Source organism: Corvus moneduloides, chromosome 4, assembly GCF_009650955.1.
Source record: "Corvus moneduloides isolate bCorMon1 chromosome 4, bCorMon1.pri, whole genome shotgun sequence".
Taxonomy (NCBI): Eukaryota; Metazoa; Chordata; class Aves; order Passeriformes; family Corvidae; genus Corvus; species Corvus moneduloides.
In genome coordinates, this window is record NC_045479.1 from 24,604,903 (window position 1) to 24,631,155 (window position 26,253).

Sequence of the window (26,253 nt, forward strand, 5' to 3'; positions counted from 1 at the left end):
AGAAGTATTTCTTTAAAAAATAAAACAATTGGAAAATTACTTCTGGTGTTCTCAGTGGGTTTTGGTTTTTTTTCCCCTTTTTTAAGTACAGCATTTGCTCAATAGCACAACCATAAATCTGCTGTCCACTTGTAATCTCAGTGGCTGTTGGGCACAGCCTCTGTGTACACAGGAAAATGGCAAAACTTAAGCTGCCGTGACACTGCTGGAACTAGGGTTTTTAAAACATGGACACACCACAGCTTCTGTAGATTCTGAGTTTTTTGAGCTAGTTGACCTATATGAAAATAGGAAAGGTTAAATATATAATCTGTTAATGCCACTTAACCATAAATTAGAGTTGAGCTTAACTGTCCAATTTTACACGTGCTCTGTGGCAAATATATACAAATGTGTTGTCGTTGTGGTTCATTGTATGTTCGTGAACTTGGTTGTGCCTGAGCCATCCAGTTTTCCAGGATGGAGTGTCTTGTGTCACTTAAACCTTCCTTAAAAAGAGTCTTCAGTGTTATCTTCCACATTTTTTCCCCCGCTTTAAATTTTAGTGTTGGTAGTAGAACATACTGCACCTCAATATTAGAGTGTTAATGTAGCAGCGTCCGTGCTCTTGTTGCAGCTTCTGCATTAGCATTTATATTTTTAATTGTATGTAATTTTGCTTAAGCAATCATGCCAGATTCAGGGTCGGATTTAAAACACACAGTTCTAATTCTGTGTTGGTACTCTAGATATACTTGACTACAAAACAGCTTTCTTTGGCAAGCGGTTGGCTACTACTGAGAACTTCATCAACTAAAGTGAAAGTGATATATTCTGATACATCACTTTGCCAGCTAAATATACAGCATGTTTGTGCTCAGCCTTTTGCTGAACAATTCATAGGGAGGATGATTTGATCACAACATACAAGTGAATTTTGGTATTATGCTTGGAAATTCTAATCTGGTAGCTCTTGCTGGACTTTTTCCAGGCTGTTCTGCCTCTTACTTGGAGAGAGTTTGAGGACAATAAAAATGAAAATGGATACCTTCTATATGCAGGGGAGCAGAGGTCAAAAGGTACCAAAACTTAGAAAAAAAAAGTTTTTTCCTAGCTTTTTCCTATGTGCAGTGAAAGCCAGTTGTACTGTAAAACAGAAAATTGTAATTAGATTGTTTAATTCCCATGTGAATTTTTAAAAATGAATTCTTCTATATCCTAGTTAAGACTATATAAATAAACCTTTCCTATTTTGTTAGATTTTACTTGGGTAATATTAGTGGTATATTAGTGGTGCTATCAGTGGTGTATTACTGATTTATTCAAGGGAACTTCTGTGATAAATATTAGAAAAAAATATTCTTAAAGCTGGTTAAAAATACAGCATATGGAAATAGAGGATGCCCTATTGAGGTTAAATATATGTCATTTTATATCTGGCTCTGTTTTTCACTGTGGATGTCATTACAAGTTCATGTGCACTGGTTGGAATCTAAATGTGAGCTAGGTTCAAATTGCCTCTAAAAATGCTTGGTTAACCTGAAGTAAAACCCCAAAAGCTTTTTTCAGCTGAGTATAAAAGAAGGTTCCAGCTGGTGCTACGGAAGTTAGTTCTAGCAATATTAATGGGAATTTTAAATTAAATAGCCTTGTGTTACAGAGTCAAGTTTTCTGTTCCTCTGCAGGTAATGTTCACATTACCTGCTTGATACATATCAGCCAGACCAAGCAATGCTGAAAGAGAGAAAGAGAGCAAGGCATTAGGGTTATTTTTGTTTTATTTTGTCTTTGCCTGTGTCCTGTAATTCTATTCAGAGCAGATCTAGATCACCTTGGCAGGAGTACTTGCTAACCAGTACACCAGCCTTGCTGTAGCATTCGTGACTGCTTTGTCAGATGGAAACACGCTGATGGTGGTGTGATGTGGGAAGGTATAAAAATCTCAGCTGGGTGGAGATTTAATCTTCCTTATAAGTTTGGTTACATGTACTTCTTCAATAAGGTATTTCTCCTAACTTTCTTTAATTTGCAAATATGTTTTGAAAGCTTCTGAATTATAGTAGGAAGGTTTAGTAAGTGACCTGGAATGGGAAAATCCTAAACCTTACATATTTTTCAACTGTTTGAACCAGTTTAGTCATCTTGTGCAAAAACTATCTGAATTTGCATTTAACCACCTCATCTTGCACGGTAGCTATTCTGGAATGGCGACTTCTGATTAAGTCCTTGAGTGACTGTTTTTATCACAAAATAACACATTATTCTGCATCAAATTAACTCTGCTGTGTTGTTAATTAGGAGACAGTTTTGGTCTACATTTGCCAGTTACTATAAATAAAATATATATCCTGACACAGACAAACTGTAGGAAGCGTGTTTTTACCAGATTTTAGGCATAACAAGATGAAAAAGGCAAAAGCAGACAGAAGCAAAACTTTGAGAGTCTAGAAATTACCTTGGCAGCTTAATGTACGCTAAAGCCACAGTTGCAGGTGGTAGCTTTAAGGTAGCTTGCTGTAGTTAGGCCATTAAAAACCAAACAGGTTAATTTTTGGAAAGTCAGCCTGTTTTGGTAAAGTTTTGGGGACAAGATTGTTTCTCAGATGTGGATTTAAAGGTGGCTGTTTTAAAGATGATGAGCTGTATTTGGGTGATTTGTGTTCAGAAACAGCTGAGGTTGGCTGTGTCAGTCTCTGTTATATTCTGCTTCAGTCTAGGTGATGCGAAGTAAAACTCTTCTACCATAGACTTGCAAGTATAGGGTCAGCTTAAATTTATGTAACTTCCCTAGATATTTTTCTTAAAAAACCTTACCTTTCAAATGATGCTTCAGTTAGTGTTATATAACTTGGTTAAGCTTAAGTGCTTCTTCCCCTTTGCATTCTTAGGCCATTTTTCTATTGTTTAAGTGCTATTCTAAATATTAGTTCTTGTGATCATTTTAGATTGAGCATTGCTTGCTTTGTGTGTTTAATGTTAAGCTGTTAAAAACAGGCTTCATCACTGGCTCAGTGCATTAAAAAGAACAAGGTTGCAGATCACTCTTGATTGTAAGTTTAATTATAGCATGTAACTCAATTTCATTTTTTCATCGTGTTTGTTAATGAACTTTGAAATAATTGTCTATTTTCCAGCTTACTACATCTTACTATATTTGTATGTGTCTGATATGGGTATGTGTATGCATATATGTAATAAGTGCACATTGGCAGTTACTACGGTTAAAAACTACCAGGTATCAACTGGCAGGTAGAGACTTCTTGATAGGGCATAGGTGTTTAATACACAGTAAAATAAAAATGGCTCTCAGAGTCAGTTCGAGTTTTGTGTTTGGGAGAAGCCTGCACAAACGAAGCAAGTGCCTTTCTGTAAGGTAAGTGTGCAGATGTAAGAGGAGCAGCAGAGAAATTCAGAGGCTCTCTGAAGGCCACACAGAAAGTCAGAGGCAGAGCCAGACTTGAACTCAGAAGTTCCAGGCTTTTGGCCTGGGGCTGAAGCCAGTCATACACAGCTGTACTGAATTGTGAATAGAATGATGCTTTCTTTTTCCTTCATGGATTTACGGAAACAAAGCTGATTTAACCAAAATCGTAATGTGGGTAAAAAGATGGAATTGTGTAACTTGCCTTTCTCAATATTTCAAGTGCTAAAACTTCAGTGTCAAAAGTTGGTTCAGCACTTGGGGGTTTCCATTTGCCAAGGAGCATGGTTAATGTAGCTGGGTCATAAATTGTGACAAATTCTGGTGTGGTGCCTCGAGGTCAGACTAAAGGCTTTTTCTGAGTGTAGAGGAATTCAGGCTTAAAAGCTACTGCTCTGTGTTCTACCTTGAGAAATACTAATGACATAAAGAAATTCCCTGAAATTTGATTTTCTTTGATGTTTTAAAATAGAAGTGAAAACCTAGTTCAGAGACAGTCTGCCTGAAGTTGACTGTTTATTAAACTGAAATTCACATTCTGTGTTTAATGCTTGTGGACTTTTAATGAGGCTTTAAACATTGTTATCCTTCAGTGCAGTATGAAAGAAGCGAGAACCTGCTGTAGGTTTGCTGCCTGGTATTTTCTTGCTTCCTGAAGTAAAAGCTTGGAATAGCTTCTATTGAATGTATGGACAGTTCTGGTTATTTCAGGAGTTCCCTTTAGGAAGAAGGTTTTGATCTAAAATATTGTTATAAAATGAACATCACCATTATGAATTATTTTTCTGTGCTGTTAAAAGTCTTGACAGGGATTTTTAAGTCCATTTCACAGTAAAAGGGACTTATTTTCCAGGTAAAATGTCATTAATACCAAGCTCTAGCATCAAAGTAGAGTTTTTCTTTTTTTCCCTGGAGTACCTTAATCTGTGTGATGTTTCTTGCTCACTGAGACCTTATGCAAATGTATAGTAAGGTTATTTTCCTAAATTATGAACGTGGAACTTAGCCAGAGAATACAAACTAAAAAATACCTAGAACCAAACAAAGCACTGAGGTGGTTTTTGTTTGCTTACCAGGAAGTAATTTTCATTTTGTCTGTTGAAAGTAACAAAAATGTGAAATAGTTTTAAAAACAAGTCCAAATAGCAAAAAAATATTTCGTAACAATAAAATATCTCACTCCTGAGGAGTTGAAGCTTAAACTGGTGTCTCCTGGTGTGTGCAGTGTGACTATACCTCATTCTTTGGAAAGAATTGCCTCTTGAGGATTCACTTTGAGGATGCATCTAAAAATTTCATTGGTAGTTAATGAAAATCAGAATAATTAATGTGAGCATTACAGTGGTCTCCTTTTTTACACACCCTCCTTTTTTATGCCCTGTCGTAGTTTAACCCCAGCCAGCAACCAAGCACCACAAAACCACTTGCTCCAAACCAAGCCCCGTGGAAAATCCATTGAGTTTCCATTACAGCTGTTTGAGTGTTTACAGGTCCCAATTGCCTTCAGCTGTGGCTTCAGAAGACATTTAAACTGGGTTTGTCAGGTTTGTTGCATAAGCCTGGACCATTTCAGAGATGGACGTTGTGGTGGCAGTTCTTGCTTTATTCACCTATTACAGCTGGTAATATATTGTGATCAAACTATATAGTTCTTCCCAGCACGTCTTCCAAAAATACTGTAACCGTCTAGTGATGAGTTGCTGAGTTTGGAGTTGCTACCCAGTCACCACCAGTAACAGCGTTATGGGCTAGACTCTTGCAGTGAGGAGGGGGAGACCCAGCTGAGCTTGTTTCGTTATGAGCTGTGTTGCCCCCTAATTTAAGTTGGTGGCATAGCCTCAGTGGCTGAATAAAGTTTGCCCCACTTTGTTGATAAAAGAAGGTGCTAGTGAAGACTAAGCTTATCAAAGGCTGGTTTAACTAAGAATGATGTTTCCAGTGAAGCCCAATGTATTCTTTTTTTCTTTTATACTCTTTAGAAAGAGCATTAGAAAAAGCTGGTGATTCTTACTTGGTCCACTTCCCCATTTAAGTCAAACAAGTGGAGGTCACATTTACTGATAACCATAAGTCAAATTGGCACTTGCAGCTTATCAGATAGCTTTGATTAAAGCTAAAGGTCTTGCCTTTCACCTACAATTTGGAATTTTAAATGCTTATGTGTGTGACTGAATTCTGTATTGCTTCTACTATAAGGTCATGCTAACTTTTTTGCTGGGTAGCATTAACCGTTTTTCCAAAACAGTGGCTTCATAGAAAGATAGATACTTTGCACTGGCAGTATGCATGGGAAGCATCAATAAGCTGACAAATTAGATTTGAGGTTCTAGTGTTTAAAGGGCTTTTCTTTCAGCAGGAAATAGTCTCCCACATCAGCTTATGTATTTTAACCTTCAACTTTATATAGCAGCGAAGAGTTGACCTGTCTTTATGCAGAGCTACCTTTCTTAAAGAGGATTGAGAGAAGGTTTAACTGAATAGATTTAGAAGTACAGTGTTTTGTGGAACGGTCAATATCTTCCTGTCATGATCATACCCTGGTTTTGCCTAGTGTCTAAAAAAAAATGAAACTGCGGTGTTCCACACTTGTGACGTTTATTGTTGGTAGATAGGAAGAGGTAGTTGTTAATTAAAGATAGGAGTCTTCAGATTGACTGTCAGCAGAGGTCAGAATTATATTCATTACTGGAAAGATGCAGAATTTAGGTGGATCTATGTGTGAAAGCTTTTCTGATTTAGCTGTTTCTTCTAGGACTGATGCTGAAAAAGGGTGTGCATTTCTAACCACTCAAGTAAAAAATGTCTGTTACTCTTTGAAGATTGTAGTCTGTGAGCTTTATGCATTTCTTTGTGCCTCATGACATCACTGAACATGAGAAATATGTGGTTTTGATTAAAAATAATCTTGCATAATGCAACAAGGCAAAAAGTAACCTAAAAGTAGCAAACACTACTTGGATGGAGAATTTAACAGGACAAACAGCTTAATTTTGGTACTTTAGAAATACGTTAAATGGTAAATTTCATTTATATCACTATCATTTTCACCTCACTTTTTCTCTTGTAACTTAACATTTTTATTTTCTGTGTACTGTTGTGGTGGTGCTCTTTTGTAATCTCTGAGGTGGCAGGTCTGTGGTTTCCTCATTCTGGATTCTTTTCTGGATTATGTCTTGCTTTAGAATTTTCCTCTTCTGTAACAGAAGAAGAGTGTGCATGCCTGGAAGATTAACCATAGACATTTTGGATGTGGTTTGCAAGTTCCCATCATCTTACAGTTTTTGTATGTTGAAGCAACTTTCTGATGTGAATTTATATGTTGTGAAGGAATGCAAGCTTTCTGGAATATAAATATTCTATATTTCTGGAATATAGATATTCTAGAGCTGGTTCTACTTTGGTTTACAAGAGAAATTTCTTCTTTGATAGTGATGTGTAGTTAGTTTTAAAATGTTTCCATCTTCTTGAGTGTGAATGAACACTAGATTTTTTTTAAGCAAGATACATATTCAGTCCTCAAATTGATTATTGACTATTTTAAAAAATTTCTTAAGTTATCTTAAAACTACTGCATTCAAAAACAGGAGATATTTACATAGGATTGAAGTTAGAAATTGATCTGGTACTCTATCTGTGAATAACATAAGCAGCAAGTAAAATTCATCACTTAAACTGTAAATTATAATTCCTGGAAAGAGACAAGGAATGAGAACCTCTATCAAAATTTCAGAAATCTTGTCTGCTGCACTCAATGCAAATAGGAAAAGCTCTCAGATGACTGACTGCTGAGATTGGGCAGACACTAATTCCATAGGAGTAACAGCATAGTTAAAAGAAATTCTTTTCCTGGTGGGAGACTGTCCTTAGTTTAGATAAATGCCTGAGGATACAGTGAACACTTTTCACTTAAACTTTCTAATGTCTTTGCTTCAGAAATAAGGAAATGATTGTTTATTTAGCAATTAGTAAGAGTTGCATGTCTAGACTCAGTGGTTTAATCTATGCTTCATTTCCAGAAGGCATGAAATAAAGTTAACTTTTTTTTAAAAAAAATGCAGCTAGAGAATGGTGCACAGTATCAGGACTATAAAAATGGATGAATCAAAAATAGTTTACCAGATTAGTGACTGTGAGAGGTGGCAGAGTCATCTCTGCCTATGAATGGACTATTTTCTAGAGGTTCTATTGTTTCTACCTCATAACTATTGTGGCTAGTTAATTTAAAATAAACTGTTAAACAGGTACGATTATGTGGCCTGCAAAATGCTGGTTTCCACCCTTTTACAGTCATTTTGAAATGAAGAAGAGACATTTCTATGGTTTTTTAAGTTACCCCGTATGGGTGTCTCAGGCCATCTGCACAGATAATGGGTAAGGTGGCACTACTGTGTTGAGCAAAGGCCTGAGATGTTTTCCCATCTAAGTCAGGAAGGTGTGAGATTTAGGGTGACAGGATTTGATTGTAATGCAGTGGCTGCTACTTGTGATGGCTTTGTTCCATGGATACCAATAACTTTCTGCTTTAATTCTTACTTTTAGAAAAAACATTTAAATAAATGGTATTTCTAATGTTAACTCTGGTGTTAACCTGATTTATCCTTGGAGTGGTCTCTTTTTAAAAATGTATTTATCATCAGATAGTTGCAGTTTTCTGTGACGTTACATACCTTTTGAGTGAACTTGTAATATCCTTCCTGATAATGCTTCCTATGGAGTACTGACAGCTGTCTTACCTTTCCAAACATAGCTTTCCAAAAACATGAGGAGAAATTACAGATTAAAAACCTTCAAGGAGTGAGGCATTTCTACCTCTCTACATTATGTGCAGATAAAGTGCGCTTGTATCTATGAGAAAAAGAGGTGGGGGTGGGGTTTTTTTCTTTACTAGATGTGGAAACTGATATTTATTTGCTTTCTGAATTACACTGCAAAAGTTCTCCTAGGAGATTGCTAAAACAGAAGGAATTTTTCTTGATACCTACTCAGTCATTTCATTAAATGTATATGTATGATACAATATGCTTAGAAATTTAATGTTGGCACGTAGAATTACTGTTAAAGAATTTGTTTTTCACGGGGAAGGAAGGGTGCATAGCTAGTGACAAATCCAGTGTTCTCCAAAAGCACAGCAGCAATTTTAAGTCTTTGAAATTTAGGAAAGTGTACAGTAATGCCACTTATACTCACGATTATGTTTTGGTTGTCTGTGTCTTTTCCACTGTTTTTTACAGTATCTTGTGCAAATAGCAAACCAGTAGGTTACAGAGAGCTTTGGTAGGGTACTGTTAACTGGGAACAGTATCAGCATTCCATATGAATGATGAATTTGCAGTTGCGGATAGACAAAAATAAGACTGAAGGTATTGAGAGTGCAAGTGGTGTTTGTAGATGCTGCATGCCTTGGTGAGGGTATTGGTTTCTTTATGCTTTTCTGAGATCTCAGGTAATCATTTTCTTAGAATGCCAGACCAAAATGATCACATCTTTGTCCTCAAAACTCAAGTGATCACGTGAGGAGACAAGTTGGAAGAGGCTTTGAATTTTTTGGCTGCTTAAGTAGCTTCAGAAGGAAGGATTTTTATTTTCTTATAGTTCAAAACAAGTCGTCTTGCACTTTCGGTGGTGTTTTCATTTTTCCTGTTTCCTGCACATAGTTTCTTTACAATTCTCTAGTTTTCATTCTGTGTGCCAATGAATAATTTCAGATTACATCTTAATTAGGCATGAGTCATGTCATGAAGTATTGAGTTGTGATGTTTTGAATAATTTATTGATCTCATTTCTGAATGAAAAATGACTAATGAAAAGGATGGGCCAGCTGGTTGCAGCAAGAAGGGTGAGAAGCAGCATCTGGGGATGAAACGCTTCCACATCAGGCTCTGCAAAGAATCTCGGTGCTTGCCACCTAACCTAAGAGTCACAGTCATTTTTCAGTGCCCCCGAGGTCTTTAGACTTTAGAAGTAGATACCAAGTCTAGCATATCTCTTTATTTTGAGCTAGCTCACCAGAATAAAGTTCAGTTTTCTTTAGTGATTGAGAGTGTATAAAATTTCTTATTAAGACCCACACCTTTCATTTATTCACTTACATTTTAGGAGTAAGTCTCATGCTTTGGCCTTCAGAAAGTCTGTAGCAATGCAGCAAGGAGAAGACTTAAATTCCCTTGTGATTTACCTAGTTTCTCGAGCAGGGTCTGCAGTCTGCCATCCTAATTTGAGGGTCTAATGAGGTCTGATCCCTGCCTGTCTGCCTTTTAACAGTAGGTGCAAGGCCCAGAACAAGACGGCGTGGTCTGTTAGCAAAATGGCTCACTTTGGTGTCACATGTACATTTTACAAATATCGCTCCATCGTATGAATGGTGCAGTGCATCTGATTCTAAAAGCCATTTGAAGGACATGGTTTATGTGATTTAATTTATCAAGATAACTTTTATCAGTGTTTAAATTGTCATACAGATGTGGGGAAGGAGGAAGTTTATATCAGTTTTCGTATTGTAAAGAAACCTTGATGCACATACCAGAGTTGATGTGTGTCAGAACAGTATTTTAATTACACGCCTAGAGTAGTAAATGTATTTAAGCTCTTTTTTTTGCTGTGGAACACCTGGCTTACAGTTTAGCATTGCTGTTTCACCAGATTTTAGTTTATCATCTGTAATTACCTGCAGACAACAAATACTGAATAGTAGCTTTATAAAATAGAGTGATTTTTTGATACAGTAAATACTATATCTCTTCACTGTTGGCACGGGGAATCCTGACGTTATGTAACCTACAGTGGAATCTGGATGATCTTAGTACAATCATGGTCTGTAACAGTATAGTTGTAACTCCTTTCTTTGTATACATGCAGCCCTCCATGGCTTACGGAGTGGCTCAATGAAGTGTGAGAATATGCTACAATACAATTAGACATTTTGCACAGGATATCCATTACTAGATAAAAGCTAGGGATCAGCAGCTTTGTGAAGGTAATGAAACTCTGTTGAGCCCAGCTAAGATCACATATCTGTGCTTTTCCAGACGTGGAGAGTTACGTGCGTAATGTTGCATCTGTAGTAGGTCTGTGTGTCTGGAGGCCACATGTTAAGTAAAGCTTCCATAGCTGCAGACTGAGAGGTTGCTCCCTCCTTGTTTCCAGATATGTTTGGATACATCTCAGCAGTATGTGATCTTGAACTTGGTCCTACTTCTAAGTGGCAATGAGTTGATTAGACTCTTCAAGACTTTTTTATTGAAGGTTGGGTGATTAGTTTAACCAGGAAAACTCAGCAACTTTGGGCTGTTGATTTCTGGAGAATTAGTGGGGATAGAACACCTCTTACTAAAGCCTAGCTGTTAAATCTTGTCAGTCCTCTGTTGAAGGCACAATGCTCGAATGATAACATAAACTATGTTAAGTAGCTATTGTCCCATGTAAGAAGGAGGAAACATTGCTTCATGTGATGAAAGCTGTGTACCAAATATAATACTGAACTGCTCTCTGATTTTGTCCTGTAGGAGAACTTGAGATAAAATTATAATGGTGATACACACCTTTATTGCCCATTAAGTTTCTACTGCCAGATTATGTCCTTTTGGAGTGGTGAAAAAATACGAAACACAATGTCCAGGTGTTCATTCAGTAGCCAGATGTAAAACGTACTTTGTTAAGTAAAAAACAAAACAGAAACCTGTTTTTCATTCAGCCAACTGACTTTGTCAGCCTTCACTAAATCTTGTTATTTTGGTGCGAAGTAGAATTTGTCATTGAACTACTAAGAATATTTAAAAAAAAAATAACCTGTGAAAAACCTGAACTGCTGCTGGGGTGAAATATGCATTTCACAATTTTTCATTTAAGTTCTTTATTAACATTGCAACAACAGTCTCCTTTTCTAATACAGAGTTCACTGCAAAGGGAATTTTTAGTGCAAGTTGTTTCGTCTTATACAGAAAATAGTAGTCTTTCTCCAAAACAAAAGTATTTCTTGCAGTCATTAATGTCAGATTTTCTTGGTTTTTTGAGGGAAAAATTACTAAATTCAGTTAAATTTTCATTAAAGTGAGTTTTTACAGGAGTTCAGAGCTGGTCATCTTGGGGTTTTTTCAGTGGGTTAACAACCATTTTAAGAAATAAAAAAATTAATCTCACTCCTGTCGCTCAAGTCTGCAAATGTGGCAGTACATAGAAGCATTGAGTATGTTTTAGTGTGGTCAGCTTTCACAGTAAAACTATCAGTTTTACAAATTGGTTTCTTGTGGTAGCTACAGTAATTGGAAAGAGAAAACAATTGTAAGAGTCATGCTTGTAGCAGGTCAGATGTGGACACATTTTCTCAAGTTCTAGGATCACTGAGTACTCAATTAAGTGATGAGTCCGTTATAGTTTGTGGAAACATTACTTTTGGACTTGTGGTTATTTCTTTAGAGAATGGATATTGAGTTCTTTAAAAAAATGGTGGTTTGTTTCCTTAGTTACTGGAGTACATGGTTGAATGTTAAGAAGTAGCTTACTTGCACTTGTGAGGGCTGAATTCATATTTGAATTGTGTCTCAGCTCAATATTACTTGTTAATCTTGTAAAAGTACCAAAGAATATCACACTCTTACTTGTCTTCGCTTAGGAAAGTTGCCCAACAAGAAAAACAGAATTTTTAAAAATCTCATGAGAACTGTTTTCTGTGCTTGGAGGAAGACAAAGTTAGTGTCTTTATGAGAATGCTGCCTGAAATTTAGTGTGGTCTTTGCAGGATTGCACGTGACCGGGTTTTACAGTAATGTATTGGTGATCAAGGGCTCTTCACATCACATTTGGAGTATTAATCGTGTCCTTGTTTCTAATGGAGTACTCCTTAATGGCAAGAGCCATTTCTCTACATACTGCTGACTTGTCCTATGGCTTTGAACATAGTTATTTATTCTTTGCTTGGGCTTACTCATGTGCAGAATTAAGTTTTACATACTTCTTTGTGTTGTTGCAATGCTTAATTAATATTTATAAAGGCCTTTGACATCCTGTGATGAAAGGAGCTCTGCAAGTGCTCAGTAGTGGTATTATTTTATTAGTGAAAATACAGGAGGAGTCAGGAGGATACCAGTTTTTAATTCAGAGTGAGCAATGGAGTCATTCTGTAACCTTGAGCAGGTCATGCAGTCTCTTGTTTTGTAACATATCCTGGGAAAGCTCTGTTGTGCAGCACGTGTTATTAAATGTCATACTTCCCTCCCCCAAGTCCATTCAAAGGGAAAAAAGGTAAAAACCCCAAACATACACAACTTCACTGAGCTGCTAAACACAGTAGATATTTCTTAAGGAAATAGGTCATTAAGGGGGTGGGGGCCAGAGGCAGAGGGTGAGAAGGGAGTGGATGTAACAATTGCATTTCAGTCAACAGGAGAACTTGAGCTTGTGTTATCTAGTCACAGACCAGACTGAATTTTGCCTGTTAAAGATCTCTCTCGTTTAGGTTCAGTATGCACTGTGCTTAACTGCAACTTCACTGTGAAGGGACTGCATATAATCTTTATTGCATTCCAAGAACTCACTAATCCATGGTACTCAGCTGGTAAACAAGTTCTTTCTTCAGACTGAGTATTGTCTGTATTTTAGCTTTGTGATTGTCCAGATTGATAATCAGCTCTTATAGCATCTTGTATTTGGCTATTGCATAATAATATAAATCTTAGTCGAGAGGTTTTTCCCTCAACTGACAGAGGAAGGCTGTGATTACATACTGTCATTAAAATTACGAGATAGTGAGGAACTTTTGCAAAGGATACATCTGTTTAAGACAGACAGCTAGGCATTTGCCTAATTATATAAGGCACAATAACATTAAATAGTTATTTGCCATGCTTCACACATGCAAATACAGGGTTTAAGTTTTTTATTGCTTACACAGTGCTACATCTGCATTTTACTCGTTGCACCAAACATGAGTGTGGTTTAGAACAAGGGGCTTCAAAACTTTTATTTGAAGTACTTCAGCAAGGTAGAAAACTTGCCCAGTGAAGTGTGAGGCATAGTTGCATGTAAGTGCCGATTTGTGCATGTGGAGTATGGTGGATTCAAATTGGAAGCACCTGGATCTTTGTCCTGCTTTATTGCAGTCTGGCTGTACAACTTGTTCCTGGGGGCTTTTTGCTTGTCTTTAGTCCTTCTTCAGCTCTCAGCTCAGCTGGCATAAGGATGAAGAGCAGTAGTGTTTGTCCCTACTGAGAATAAACAATGGTTTGTAGTCTTCAAGAATAGCAATTATTAAAACTCCCATACTTTATATAACCCCATTTGTAAGCCTTAATTTATGGAGCATGCCTAGTAGTAATGGAATATCAAGAATTTACCTGCCCAGCTTCAGCTGAATATACTGAACATATATGTAGGTAGATTTGTTCCAAGATGCAGTAATTTGGCGAGATTTATACAGCATTTTCCAGACCTGCAAAATGTGCTGCTTGCTTCTGCCTTTAACTTAGACTTCCCGATATGGATCATGACAGTCCTGAAACTTTGTAACTGAATATTTGCAGCAAGTAACTGAATTAATTTTCTTACCTGTTAAAAATAAATATTGCCTCAGGTAATAAATGGAGTGGAAAATACAAACTTTAATAACTTTGCCAAGAAGATCTGAGCAAGCTGTACAGAGTTGTTTGAACTTCTAATACATTTAAAAAACAACCTTAACTTGCTGGTTCTTCTACCTTGACCTACAACCAATGAATAATAACTTTGTGTGGAAAGCCTTGTTCTTAACATCACACTGATAAAATTAACTACATTCTTCTTTAGTATTTTGATTTATATAATTAAAATAATGACTTACAGTTGGATAAATTTTATTTTCATTACTACAGTGCCCTGAAGCACTGTATGTGGAAAATTTTATAGTATTACACAGATCTGGAGGTATGTAATATTCCTGTCAGACTATTAACGTACATAAAGTGTTTTGGGTTTTATAGCGTGTAAGTTTAGAGTGTAACTTTGGAAACTGAATAAAAGTAAACAATCAGATCCTTTCTAAAATGAAATGTAAATTATACCACTATGCAACTGTGAGGGTATCCTTATAATATCCCCAGGCAAGTAGAATTCAAGCATTTCACCATTGAGTAGAAGCTGCCTATAAGCAGCATGATTCTGTCTGGGCTTGGTTTGGTGAGGGATTTTCCCCCAGTAATTTAACAGTCACTAAATAGAAACTGCTTCACCGATTTTTTTATTTTTTTTTTTTTTTTTTTTTTGATCCCGTCTGAAGTGCCATATCATGAAAGTTAAGAAAACCTCCAGTATTTTCAAGTGTATTAAAAAGTGCAGCAAGTAATGCTGTGTAGTGTTGTCTGGTGTTTCCTTTATTTTCACCTTCCCCTAAAATTCTGTTCTGTATCTGTAGATAGTATGGATCTTTACGAGGATGGCTTTTAGGTCATGGGGTTTTTTTGACTGAGAAACACAAATATATATAAATGTCAGTCACTATCCACAAAATGTTAAAGTTTAGAATAAACAGAACTACTTCTGTTGTTAAAGATTCTGTATAATCCAGTTTTTTATTGTCTATACAGCCTCTGCTGGTGCCACAAATGATGCTCTGGCAGAAAATGTTTCATTTTATTAAACTGTATTATATTTTTTTGGTATTCTTTCTGAAATTTCACATTCTGACATTAAAACAAGTGTCATAATTATTGTGTGTACTGTGGCATAGTTACCCCAGCAAATAGATTAATTTCCTGTGACTTTTTTTAGTGTTGAAAAATAATTCTTTTCTTGGCATTTAAGATACAAGTTTGTAATCTAAGAAAGGTACAGAGCTCTTCTGTTAAAATCAAATTTACACTGCAGTCAGGAGTGAGCATTTCCTTTTTAACTGCAGTTAGATTAATAGTGAATATTTTTTTAATAGCACTTCTCATACATACCTACAAGAATGCACTATTAGGGTGGCAGTAATACTTGTGTCCCAGTTTGTAACCTGTTCAATGCCCCATTAAGGCATTGGCAGAGCTGCCAGTAGAGGTTTGAGCTTGACTTGTGGAATTGATCTGGGCTGCCAAGTGCGATGGTGTCCTGATACAGACCTGGAGTGGAGGGTAGCTCGTTTAGGGCTTTCTACTGCAGTCCTTCTGCAGAGGATGTATCTTTAATTAGTTTCCTGCTTGCTGGACCACTAAGTATAGAACTATGTTTTTATTCTACTCTAAGGTTATACATTTTTTGGAAGAAGTATTCCAGAGCTGCATTGCCAGGCAGTGGCACAGAGCTGATTGTGGTCAGCAATGCGAAGTGCACTGGCACTGGAGCCCTGTGCACTGGTGCCCTGTGCCAGTCAGTGCTGGGCTGATCATGTTCAAGATCAGTGTTAATGATGTGGTCTGTTGGGATGGAACGAGCCCTCAGCACCCTTGCAGGTGATACCAAACAAGGCTGAGTTGTTGATACCTCTGGAGATTAAGGTTGCTGTTCATGGGGAGACACAATAGGCTGGAGAAAAGGACCTGACAAACTTCTTGAAATTTAACAATTGTAAATATTAAGTACTACACCTGTGTCAAAATAACCCACTGCTATAACACAGGTTAGCCATCCACTGACCAGAAGGTAGCTCTGCAGAAAAAACACCTGAAGGTCCTGAGAAAGAAAAAGTAGAATGTGAGTCAGCGGGGTGTCCTTGCTGCTAAGAAACCAGCCACGTGCTGTGCTGTATTAGCAAGGATATAGCCAGTGGGTCAGGAGAAGGGATTCCACACTTTAAAGTGCATCTTTAACATAGTATGTCCAGTTTTGGCTCTCATACAGGAAAGACACTGACATATTATATGGCCACTAAGATGATTAGTGTTCTGGAGCAATCCTGCTCAAGGAGAGGCTGAAAAAACTAGATTTGTTCAGCCATAGAAATAGGAGGCATTAGGAGTAATGTTACTGCTGTCTTCACCTGCCTCATGAGAGGATATCGACAGCCAGACTCTTTGTAGGGGTGGTGTACAGTGATAAAACAAGAGAGAGCAAACACAAGTCACAGTAAAGAAATTCTGATTAGGTATCAGGAGGCAAATGCAATGTGTGGAGTGAAAAAGTGGAATAAGTTTGCCACAGCGATAGTAGTGTCTAACTTTGGAGATAATCAGAATGTGATTAGGTCCTGAGCAACCTTTTTGATGATGTGTCTGGTTTGAGTGTGGGGTTGGATGAGACTCTGGTTGATTTCTTCAGTCAGAATTATTTGTGATTCTGATAATAACACCGGTAAGGGTATAATGTATCTAGTGCAGAAAGTGTAGTTTAGTTTCAGAAGATGAATTGGTTTTAAAAAAATCAAATGAACAAACAACATGAAAAAACCCCCAACATTAAAAAAAACCCAAACTGTAAAGGACTGTTTAGCGAGGAATTTGTGTAACTTTTCTTCTGTTAGTTTTCAAACAAGAGGATTTTTTTTTTTTTTCCTCCTGCTGGGCAAACCATTTGAGATTATAAAACTGGTAGAATTTGTCTCTTTTAATACAAAGCAACACTGGTAAATACTTGTGCACACAGCACTTGCAGACTAATAATTAATCCTGTAACTAACAGCTGACACTTTTCCCAGACAGCCTGAGTTCATTTCAAACCCCATGTTGTATGACAAGGTAGGACTCTCGGGGTATTTCTGTATGCACAGTGAGGGAGGTGAGATCGTCTTTTTGGATGGTGAAGTGAAAAAAGTGTTTCACATGCAAAGAAAAGGTCAGCAGCAGCTCCCTTAGAGTGGTCATCTGTCCAGGGCTGTGATTTCTCACTCACACAATTGAAATGAAAGGACTTCACTTAATGGAAGACAGAAGTATTTTGCCAGGTTGTCTATCGTCTTATGTGCTGACATTATGGTGTTAGTGAAAATTGGGGTTTGAGAGAGTTCATATTGCCAGAATAGATCATTTGTAGTGGAACAGAGATCTTGAGGATTGCCAGCTCTCTCCTCCCTGTGAAATGACTGACTTGTGTCCCTGGAGCAGGGACAGGTTCTTTCTTGATTTTGTTCTGGTAGCTGTTATCCTTTACTCTGGTCCATGTTGTTTCTTATGCATTCGTTACTCTGCATGGGTTTTGTGGCTTTCAGAACGACACAGGTATTTTTCTTGGCAAACAATTACAGATAATGCAGCTTTCTACATGCGTGAGTAGTTTTTAGAGGAAAGTAAGGCTTTTTGATAATCACATAAACCCTTAAAGTCCTGTATAGAACTGTGTCTTGCTGAAGGGATGTTCTGATATGATACATTACAGGACATCTTAATTACAGGCAAATTTCTAACCTCATCTTTTGCCGCTCTTGTGCTATTCTTACCACATTTCACAGTTGTTTGGTGTGCACACTCATGCACACCAAAGACACTTTACCTGTGTCTTTGGTGTGCATGAGTGTGCATGCTATGAAATAATAATTACAGATCTGCAAGAGCTCCAAAGTGTTTGAAGACAGAAGTAGGGGAGAAAACTTGCTCAGTTCTTACATTCTAGAACTTTGGCTATAGCTCTCCATTTTTTTTAAAGCTTTTCTTTTTTATCACTTGGCTAACATTTAGGAACTTTGGATTGTATCTGGAAGTTAGTCTTTTAATATATAGGTAGATATAAATTGTACAGCTGGAAAGAGTAATTCTGCTTAAAGGAGTGCAAGCAAGAAATACAGAATATTTAAAAAAAGAATTTTGGTCTTTTTAACATATTTCAAGGTTTTCTTATTAACAGGCAGCTCTTAAAACTGAAATTGACCCACTCCCTCTTCAGATGATACTCTTGCCCCTTCAGTTGCTGAAGAGTTGAGAAAAAACTTCCTTTTTTATGAGCATTTGTTGTTGTACTGTAGGGCTTATACCATCCAGTTCTTTTAAGTAAAGAGCCCTTTATGCTCAGTTGTTGTCTCTCTATTCTGTAAATCATTGTGCATAGGTGTATGTATATATAGAACACACCACAAAGAATTAATTTTACTCTGTTAACAAGTGTAATAACAGTTTATAAGAGTATTCCTTTAGAAAAGTGTTCTTTCAGCAAAGTCAGTTTACTGATGTTTTAAAGTTGGTTATTTTCTACAGCAGCGTCAAGTTACTGATGTTGTGCTGTGATAAAGGCGTATCGGTTGTGCCAGATACGCTATATAAAGTGCACAACTTTCTTGCTGTGACACTGTTTTGGTTTTCAGCCAAAGAGAGGAAAAAGCAGCTTACTCTAAGTCCTTGAAAAGGAATAATCTTTTGAAAATGCTGCTTTAGAGCACTTCTAAAAACACACTTTCTAAAGTCTTTCTATTTAATACGTGGTGAGTATGTATTGTGTGTGTATAAAATCCACAGCTTTCTCTGGGAGAGATGTCTTACATATGGTGTACGTACTATTTACACATGTAGAAAACATGAAAGTCTTAATTTCATACTGTACCGAAGGGCTGAGTTCTGCTATCTTGATTTCACATTCAGAAAGTGTGGGACAATCATCCTTCTACTAAATGGTCAATTTTGAGCTCAGTTTATCCCTTACATCAGTATTGCAGTTTTTCAGTGATGCTGTGAACTTCAGTCTCATTTCAAGCAAACAAATAATTTTTTTTTCCTCATTGGAGTTTTTATATCCTGGATCTTCAGGGATGCTATTCTGAAGGATCAATTGTTTTTCCTTATAAACATCAGAAGTCATTTGGCCTAAAGTAATTTCATATTCCATTTTTGTCAGTTCAGCCTAAAGACTGACTTTTGAAATGTCTATATCTCACGTAACTAGGTTTTGTATGGCTTATGGCTGTATAGTCTATGCATGCAAGCATTGCTTAATAAGAAGGAAGGCTGTGATGTTGAGTATTTTAACTTTTTTTAAATAAAATTAATTAATCCCCTTTTGACTCTTTTGATCAGCAAGATCATAACTCTTTATTTACATGGCTTAGTCTAGTGGAAGTAATGTTACCTTTAGGAATGTAGGGTCTGTCAGCCCTGGGATTTATTCCATGCTGTGTTGCATCTTGCTTCTGTTTGATGTTCTCTTTAAATGTGCTGGAGCACACTTGCATGTTTGGACATGCCACACTCTTCTCATGCTGCTGAAATAATGGAGCATGTCTGTTAAGTGGGGTATGTTAAATGAAAGTGAAGTAAAATTGTAAGGATTTCTATGCTCCAGTTGTGGTGCGTTTGATTTTCCTTCATTTTTAGTCTCCGACATCCTGCTTCCTGATGTAATTTAAAAGCTTTCATCCACCTTGAGCATTTTGAGCTGTAGACTGCCAGTGTTTGTTGCTGCAGCAAGAAGGGCTTGCACCTCAAAGAACTCATTTGGGAGTTTGTAGTGTGCCTTTTCTTCATTGCTCATGACCCTTAGTTCTAATCAGCTTATGCATTTCAATGCATTACTGTGAGTTGAATTTACTTCCCATACACTCAGCTGAGTTCCAGAGATGGTCCAAGCAAGTGAAGGTCAAGGACAGAGCTTGATGAAGAGAAATAAAGTGGAAGAAAATGAAAACCACTTGCCAGTGGCAGCAAGATGTTTATGAAACAGCACTGTTGACGACATTTTACTTTCCTGTAAGAGATTTTGTCCCTGTATTGATTGAGAGGAGCTTCTGTCTTGGAAGTTGCACCTGCACTTGAGCTTGTTATAAAGGTGTTTTGCAACGCATCTGAGACAGCAATGTGTGATGCCTAATTCTGCTGGTATCCAGGCTGTATAATTTATCAAAATACTGAGAAAACTTTCAGAAATGTTGAGAAGCTAGATGCCTGTAGTTAGAGTTCACTGGAAATTCTTTTTGCTTCAAAACTTGACCAATGTTGGATACCTTATTGTAGATTAAATTTCTGGTTTAATCAAGTTTTGAGTCTTTCCATCTGTTTCCAAAAGACTTGAAATATGTTGTTAATAGTTTTGCTTCTAAGCGACAGTGATCTGTGCATGCAAATCATTCTCTGTATACGGTAAAGGCCTTTAGCTCTGGCTAGTTGTGGCTGAGGGCTTGAAGGAAGATTTAGCAGTTGTTCAAGTGACCTGGTAGTTACATAGATGTAAAAATGCTTCTGGTCCTGCAAGTGTGGTTTCAGAATCCCACGTGTTCTGAAAGAAGATGAACAAGTTGGCTCACAGTTTGGAAGCAGGTTTGTAAATCATCCTGTGCTTATCACAACACAGAGAACAGCGTGCACCTGTGGAGGTTAACTGTCTCTGCTGTGTCACAGTGTAGCTAACTCAAGTTGACTGTACTGAAATGAGGTAAAGTGTAAGGTCAGGAGGAGGGAAGAGGACTCACTGGTATCTGGTGCACATCTTCACCTGTGAGGAACTGTTGTCCTATGGTCTTGCAGAAGAAACTGGGAGTTGTGTGCACTAAAGTGCCACTCCAGGAATTTTTATTTCTTATATTTCACTTATATTTTTTTGGTGCTATTTTAGTTTGAGGGTGACCTTACAGGATTATGGGGCTTGTGTAGACTAATACTCTGTGACGCTTTATCTCTGCCTATCAAAGTGTGTTGGCAACAGATACTGTGCAGCGTGTAGCACGTCATGTCGTTTCACAGTTCAGTTCATGACACCAAGAGCTTCAAAGACAACTTCTGTCCTCTTCCTGTGCCTTAAGCCCATAATGTTGTCAGAGCAACTCTTTAAAATAGAATTTTCTGGAAAAATTAGTATTAAAATTTTGCGGGAAATTATCAATTTCCAAAACAGGTAAATTGTTTTGAGGCAGAATACATTTCTTGAATGTCTATTTTTTTCTTTTTTTTTCCTGAAATGGATATTTTAATAACATGAATTTCACAACTGTTTTCTGTTACGTCTCTAGTTAGCTAGTGTAGAAAACTTCTGTTCTATAAAATGATTGGTTTTGACTTAGCCAGAAGAGGTTGTTTTAAGAACTTAGATACGGGGTAATGCATCATAGCTACTGGGTTTATTTGGGTTTGGGTTTTTTTCGAATGAAAATAACATTTTGGATTAAAATCTACAGTTTCTCATCATTTGTAAGCTGTTAATATGCCTTGCTTTAAATACTTGGAATTAAAATCTGTGGTATGCTTTTGAAATACTTCTTAATAATATTGATTCTAAGATTTTGTGGGAGATGTTAAAGTGCATTTAGGTCATATTTTTAGATCAACACGTGCTTTCTTGAAAAAAACTAGATTAAAAAGCTGGCTGCTGATAGCAATTTAGCAGACTTCCTCTTCAGGGTTGTGGTGTGTCCATGTTCCCATTATAGTGTGCTCATAACAAAACCCGGAACCACACCCCATTGTATTACTCTAAATTCCCTCTGCTTGAAGTTGATGGGTTTTCTCCCCCTGTTGATCTCCTCAGTCTGAACAGCTGTTTGCTGGAAAGCACGTGATGGATCCCCGAGTTTTCATCAGGCCAGGAAGAACTATCTTTTGGCTAATGAGAAGTTAATAGGCAGCATTATCTCTGGAATGAATTGAGGAGGTGATTGAAAGCTTTGTTGATGTTAAATTTTTCAGAACATTTAACACTGCAAGTTAAACTTGTGTTCAACAAGCATCTTGTATCACACTGAAAAGGAATATCATTGCTCATAAAACAAACATTAGTGAAATGCATCAGAGTGGAATTGGGAAGACAGCACATGTGATACCCGAAATAACAATAAGATATTTACCCTTCTAATTCAGTGAACTTTCACCATGGCTGTACATTGTTAGCGGGTCTGTAGCATCTAGTCTTGCTCTGTCATTTGGAAAGTGTAACTTCAAACTTCTGACATGTTTGTGAGGTTTCACTCAGCTTTTTGTCGGGAGCTCTGTGGTGTCGTACATGTGATGTAGCCCAAGTGTTCAGATAGGTCCCTTCCACCTTAGTAGAGCTTACATGAATTGAAGCCTAAATAAAGTAAACTAAGTACTGGTTGCTGGTGTATTGTAGTTGTTGAGGATGCACCCAATGGAATATTAAATGTGCATCTCCACTGAAAGAGCAGAAGGGGAGGTTGTCATGCAAAACAAAGGGCTTCTTTGCAGCCTTAGTCCACATAGATCAAAAAACAGGGCAGCAGCAATAGCAATCTCCACGTCCTAAATTTACCACAAAGGCAGACCATAACTAGGTGATTACTTTCAGGCTATGAATCTTTTGTCCTTGGATCCTTTTAGTGCTGCATGTCACTGTAAGCCATAGCTTCAGCTGTGATTGTGTATGTGGGTCTTTTCTCTTTCTTTTCTATTCCCTTCTCTTCTGCTCACAAAAGTAAGGAAAGTGCTTTTAAATAGAAGGCTGCATGTGTGCCAAGCAGTTACTGGAAGTCATTTTGTATTTTGATCCTACCATTTTTCAGCAGCTCTTTTGAGACAGATCTTTTTAAACTTTTAAACTTCTTCTTAGACATTTGCCTGCTGCAAGAAAGGTTTTTGGAAATAGTGTACTTGTAACTTGCACTGCAGCCCAAAAGGTATAGATAGCTTGACAGTACAAAAGTACTAAACATAATTTGAAGTCATAGCAACTTTGGATGTGAGGACGTCACAGGAGAGCTTTTTCATATTGCTTGCAGTCTGGCTCAAAGAAAATGAAAAATTTTCTCAGTTCTATGGCAGACAATGCAAAGTATACAAAGCTCCCCAGTGCTTCGCTGAAAGATTGGGTAGTAACTGCATTTGGTGGTAACTTCAGGATGTTGTTCCTAAGGTCTCATCTTGCCGTTATCAATTTTGTCCATGTATGAAGAAAGAGAGCCCAACTTCAGGAAACCAGGAAGACATTTATTACTCTCTAGAACCTTTGTCATTTAGAGAGTTCTTGGAAGTCCTCCATCAGGAAGCTATTAGTATATAGCATCTCAAAATATTTTTGTAGGAATCAGTTGTGTAAATGTCTCTTTGCCCACTGGCTTTGGCATATTTAGTGAAAATGAAAACAAAGATATTACCTTTACCATATAAATGCAATTCAAGGAAAAGTCTGTATGATGTGACTGCCAAGCCAACTCAACTCTGAAGTTTTCTAAACTGTGGTCAAAAAAGACCTTTGATTTAGGCATAAATATAAGAAATAGTTCAGTACTATTATAAACTCCAGGTTTGTTTGTAATGTTGTTCCGGTTTTTATAAAATTTTCTTCTGAAAGATTGTGGATTATACTTGTTATTTGGTTCCCATTCGTAGAGTCTCTGATCCTATTCCTCATCTATCAGATCACCTTTTTACATTAATGATCTTTGTCTTAATCTTTCCCTATAAAAAGAAATTACTCCAAGTAAGCTGGAAACTTGGCCTTAAATTTCTTTATAAGGAGGTGAAGAGAACTGGTTAACAAAAATGTGATTCACCATAGAAACAGCTCAGCCAATAGTATACATGCAGTAAATTAACTATTCCATGGTACTTTCTTATTTGATACAGAACATAGCAACAAGATGATGGCTTGACAACAATAGCAGCTGCATATATTTTTTTTCCCTTTTTTGAAAGAATGTTCTTGTGGGAAAAAATAGATTCCTGGAAAGTAATTTGTATTACAAGTTTCATCACAAAAATTCTGTGGGTGGGTACAATAGCCTAGAAATTAAATTAGAGATTTGTATAATAAATGATAGGTTTGATTTGATGTGACATTTCTAGTCTCTTACAAGTGACATAGCTACAGGCAATAGAATAATCTCTTCCCCTTGTGAAGATAAATGTTATATCAGACCAAACTATCTTATATTAAATTACAACTTCCCTTTTTTTTTTTTTTTTACCATATGAAAAGATTCATGAGACTCTTCGTTAAATAATAGCATGACCCAATTATAAGAATACTTTGGCCAAAATGTCTTGAAGATACTTTCTGCTATCAGGCATGTGATTAATTTATGTACGGAACTGCCATAACAGACTTGATGCAAATAAAAGAATTTTCCTTTCGGCAGCATGTGGCATGATTATGGCCGTACTGAGCTAGAACGTGCTTTTCTTATCACAATCCGTCTGAAACCCTCAGATGGAAATGAAGTATGGTAAGAGGAATCTGGTAGCTTGACTGCCTTTATTGCAGGCAAGAGGTTTATAGTATGTGTGGCTCTTACACAACTTGATTTTGCTCAGACCATTGTTTTTCATGTTTTGGCAGAGAGAAGGAGCAAGAAAGGGAAGAACAGTTAATGGAAGACAAGAAAAGGAAGAAAGAGGATAAGAAAAAGAAGGACTCTGCTCAGAAGGTGCGTTTCAATATTCGAATTCTTTTATCCAGCTGAAACATAAGTAGTATTGGTGGCAATAAGATGTTAAATTGTTGGTATTTGAACTTAAAAATTTGTTTAGAGTAGTACTTCTTTAAAGACACTTTTTCGTATCTTTTTTCTGGAACTGAAATGTTTAACTTGGACATTTCTTCTCCTTAGTGTGCCTTGTAAAGTAAAAGAAGCTTTTTGATATAAAGTATTTAAGTTACTTAATATGGCTTCTTTTGATCTCTCTCTACGCAACTGCTGCTCGTTTGAGGTGTTTGTGGATGGAAATACTGATGGGCCTTTGCAGTTCTTGCAGTAAAGTTGAGTAAATATTTATTAGAGCAGGAAGATTTTTGTTGGGTTGGGGTTTTTTTTAATCCTTAAGGAAGTTTATATGAAATATTTACTCCTGAAGATTCCATTTATTTTTTTGCTAAGTATCACTTGCATTTTACATTTTCCGTAGCTAAGGGCACTTTTCCTGAAGTGTATCAGGTCAAGTCTGAGTTGTGGAAATTTGATAAGTCACCAAAAATTGCTCAGAAAATGAGTATGAGACTTGATGTATTAGAAGGTCTGTATTTTGCAAAAACATCTGGTAGGTTGTTCTAGGAATTAACTTGAAACATGAACTTGAGTCTCTTATGGTGTTATTCGTGCTTTTTAGTGGTAAAATCCTTTCCAGGCTTCCCAGTATAAGATAGGTGCAACCACCCTGGAACAAGTCCAGCAAAATGCCTTTAGGATGAGTAAGGGACTGGAGGATCTGACAAATGAGGAGAGGCTGGGAGTGTTACGACTTCATCCTGGAGGAGAGAAGGCTTGGGGGATTTCATCAATGTATATAAATACTTTGTAGAAGGGAGTAAAAAGATGGAGGCAGACTGTTCTCCACGGTGCCCAGTGGCAAAGCACAAGGCATTATGCACATATTGAAAGTCTACTTAATCATAAAAAGGCTCCTTTTTTGTGCGTGTGTGTGACTGGGCAACCGCTGGAACAGGTTTCCCAGAGGGGTTGTGGTACCTCTGTCTTTAGATGCTCAAAACTGAGGTGGATGTGGTCCTGTGCAATCTAGTTTTGATGATTTTGTTTCGAATTGAGGAGCCTCTTTGGGCCAGGTGGGGGACAGGGGTGGGAAATGTGGATTAGATGTCCAGAGGCTGTCCCTTCCAACCTCAATGATTAAGTGAAACTGAGAGCAGAAGGCTTTATTTTCTTTCAGTAGTCTGTCTTTCAGTTGCTTCAGTAACAACAGATCAGGTGGTGAAAGATCAGGTGTTTACTCTTAGATTCTGTGGGTTTCTGCTAAGAACAGACAGCACCAACTTCAGTTAAATTTTCGCTTATCCAGCATCTTTTTTAATCTGGCTTGTTCACCAATTTGAGTCTATCAGTTTAAATTGGGTGCAGATGAATGTGTGTGTCAGTTGTCTTCATCCAGTTGATACATCCCCAAATAATAGTGCAAAAGAGCAGTAGCTACAGGATAAGGTCTCTTCAGTGTCTTTTTGCCTTAGTGTTGGTGCTGTTTAATGTTCAAGTACAAAAAATGTATGTAGAAACCAGGAGGAGCAGACCCTTATGAATGAAGAGTTGAGACTTGAGGATTATGTGCTGATATTCAGTGATAAAAGGGAAAGTTGAAAGGGCTGTATGGATCATCTTG

At 37.2% G+C, this 26,253-nt stretch overlaps 1 protein-coding gene across 9 annotated transcripts in view; it reads left to right on the forward strand.

Annotated features, from left to right (window-relative positions):
• The window catches only part of TNRC6B (trinucleotide repeat containing adaptor 6B), a 135,748-nt gene that overhangs the window by 56,580 nt on the left and 52,915 nt on the right, over positions 1-26,253 (forward strand). For all 9 annotated transcript variants that reach the window (XM_032105995.1, XM_032105990.1, XM_032105998.1 and 6 more), the window contains one exon: positions 24,485-24,572. In XM_032105995.1, coding sequence (XP_031961886.1) covers positions 24,485-24,572 — 88 coding nt within the window. The remainder of the gene's footprint in view (positions 1-24,484; positions 24,573-26,253) is intronic.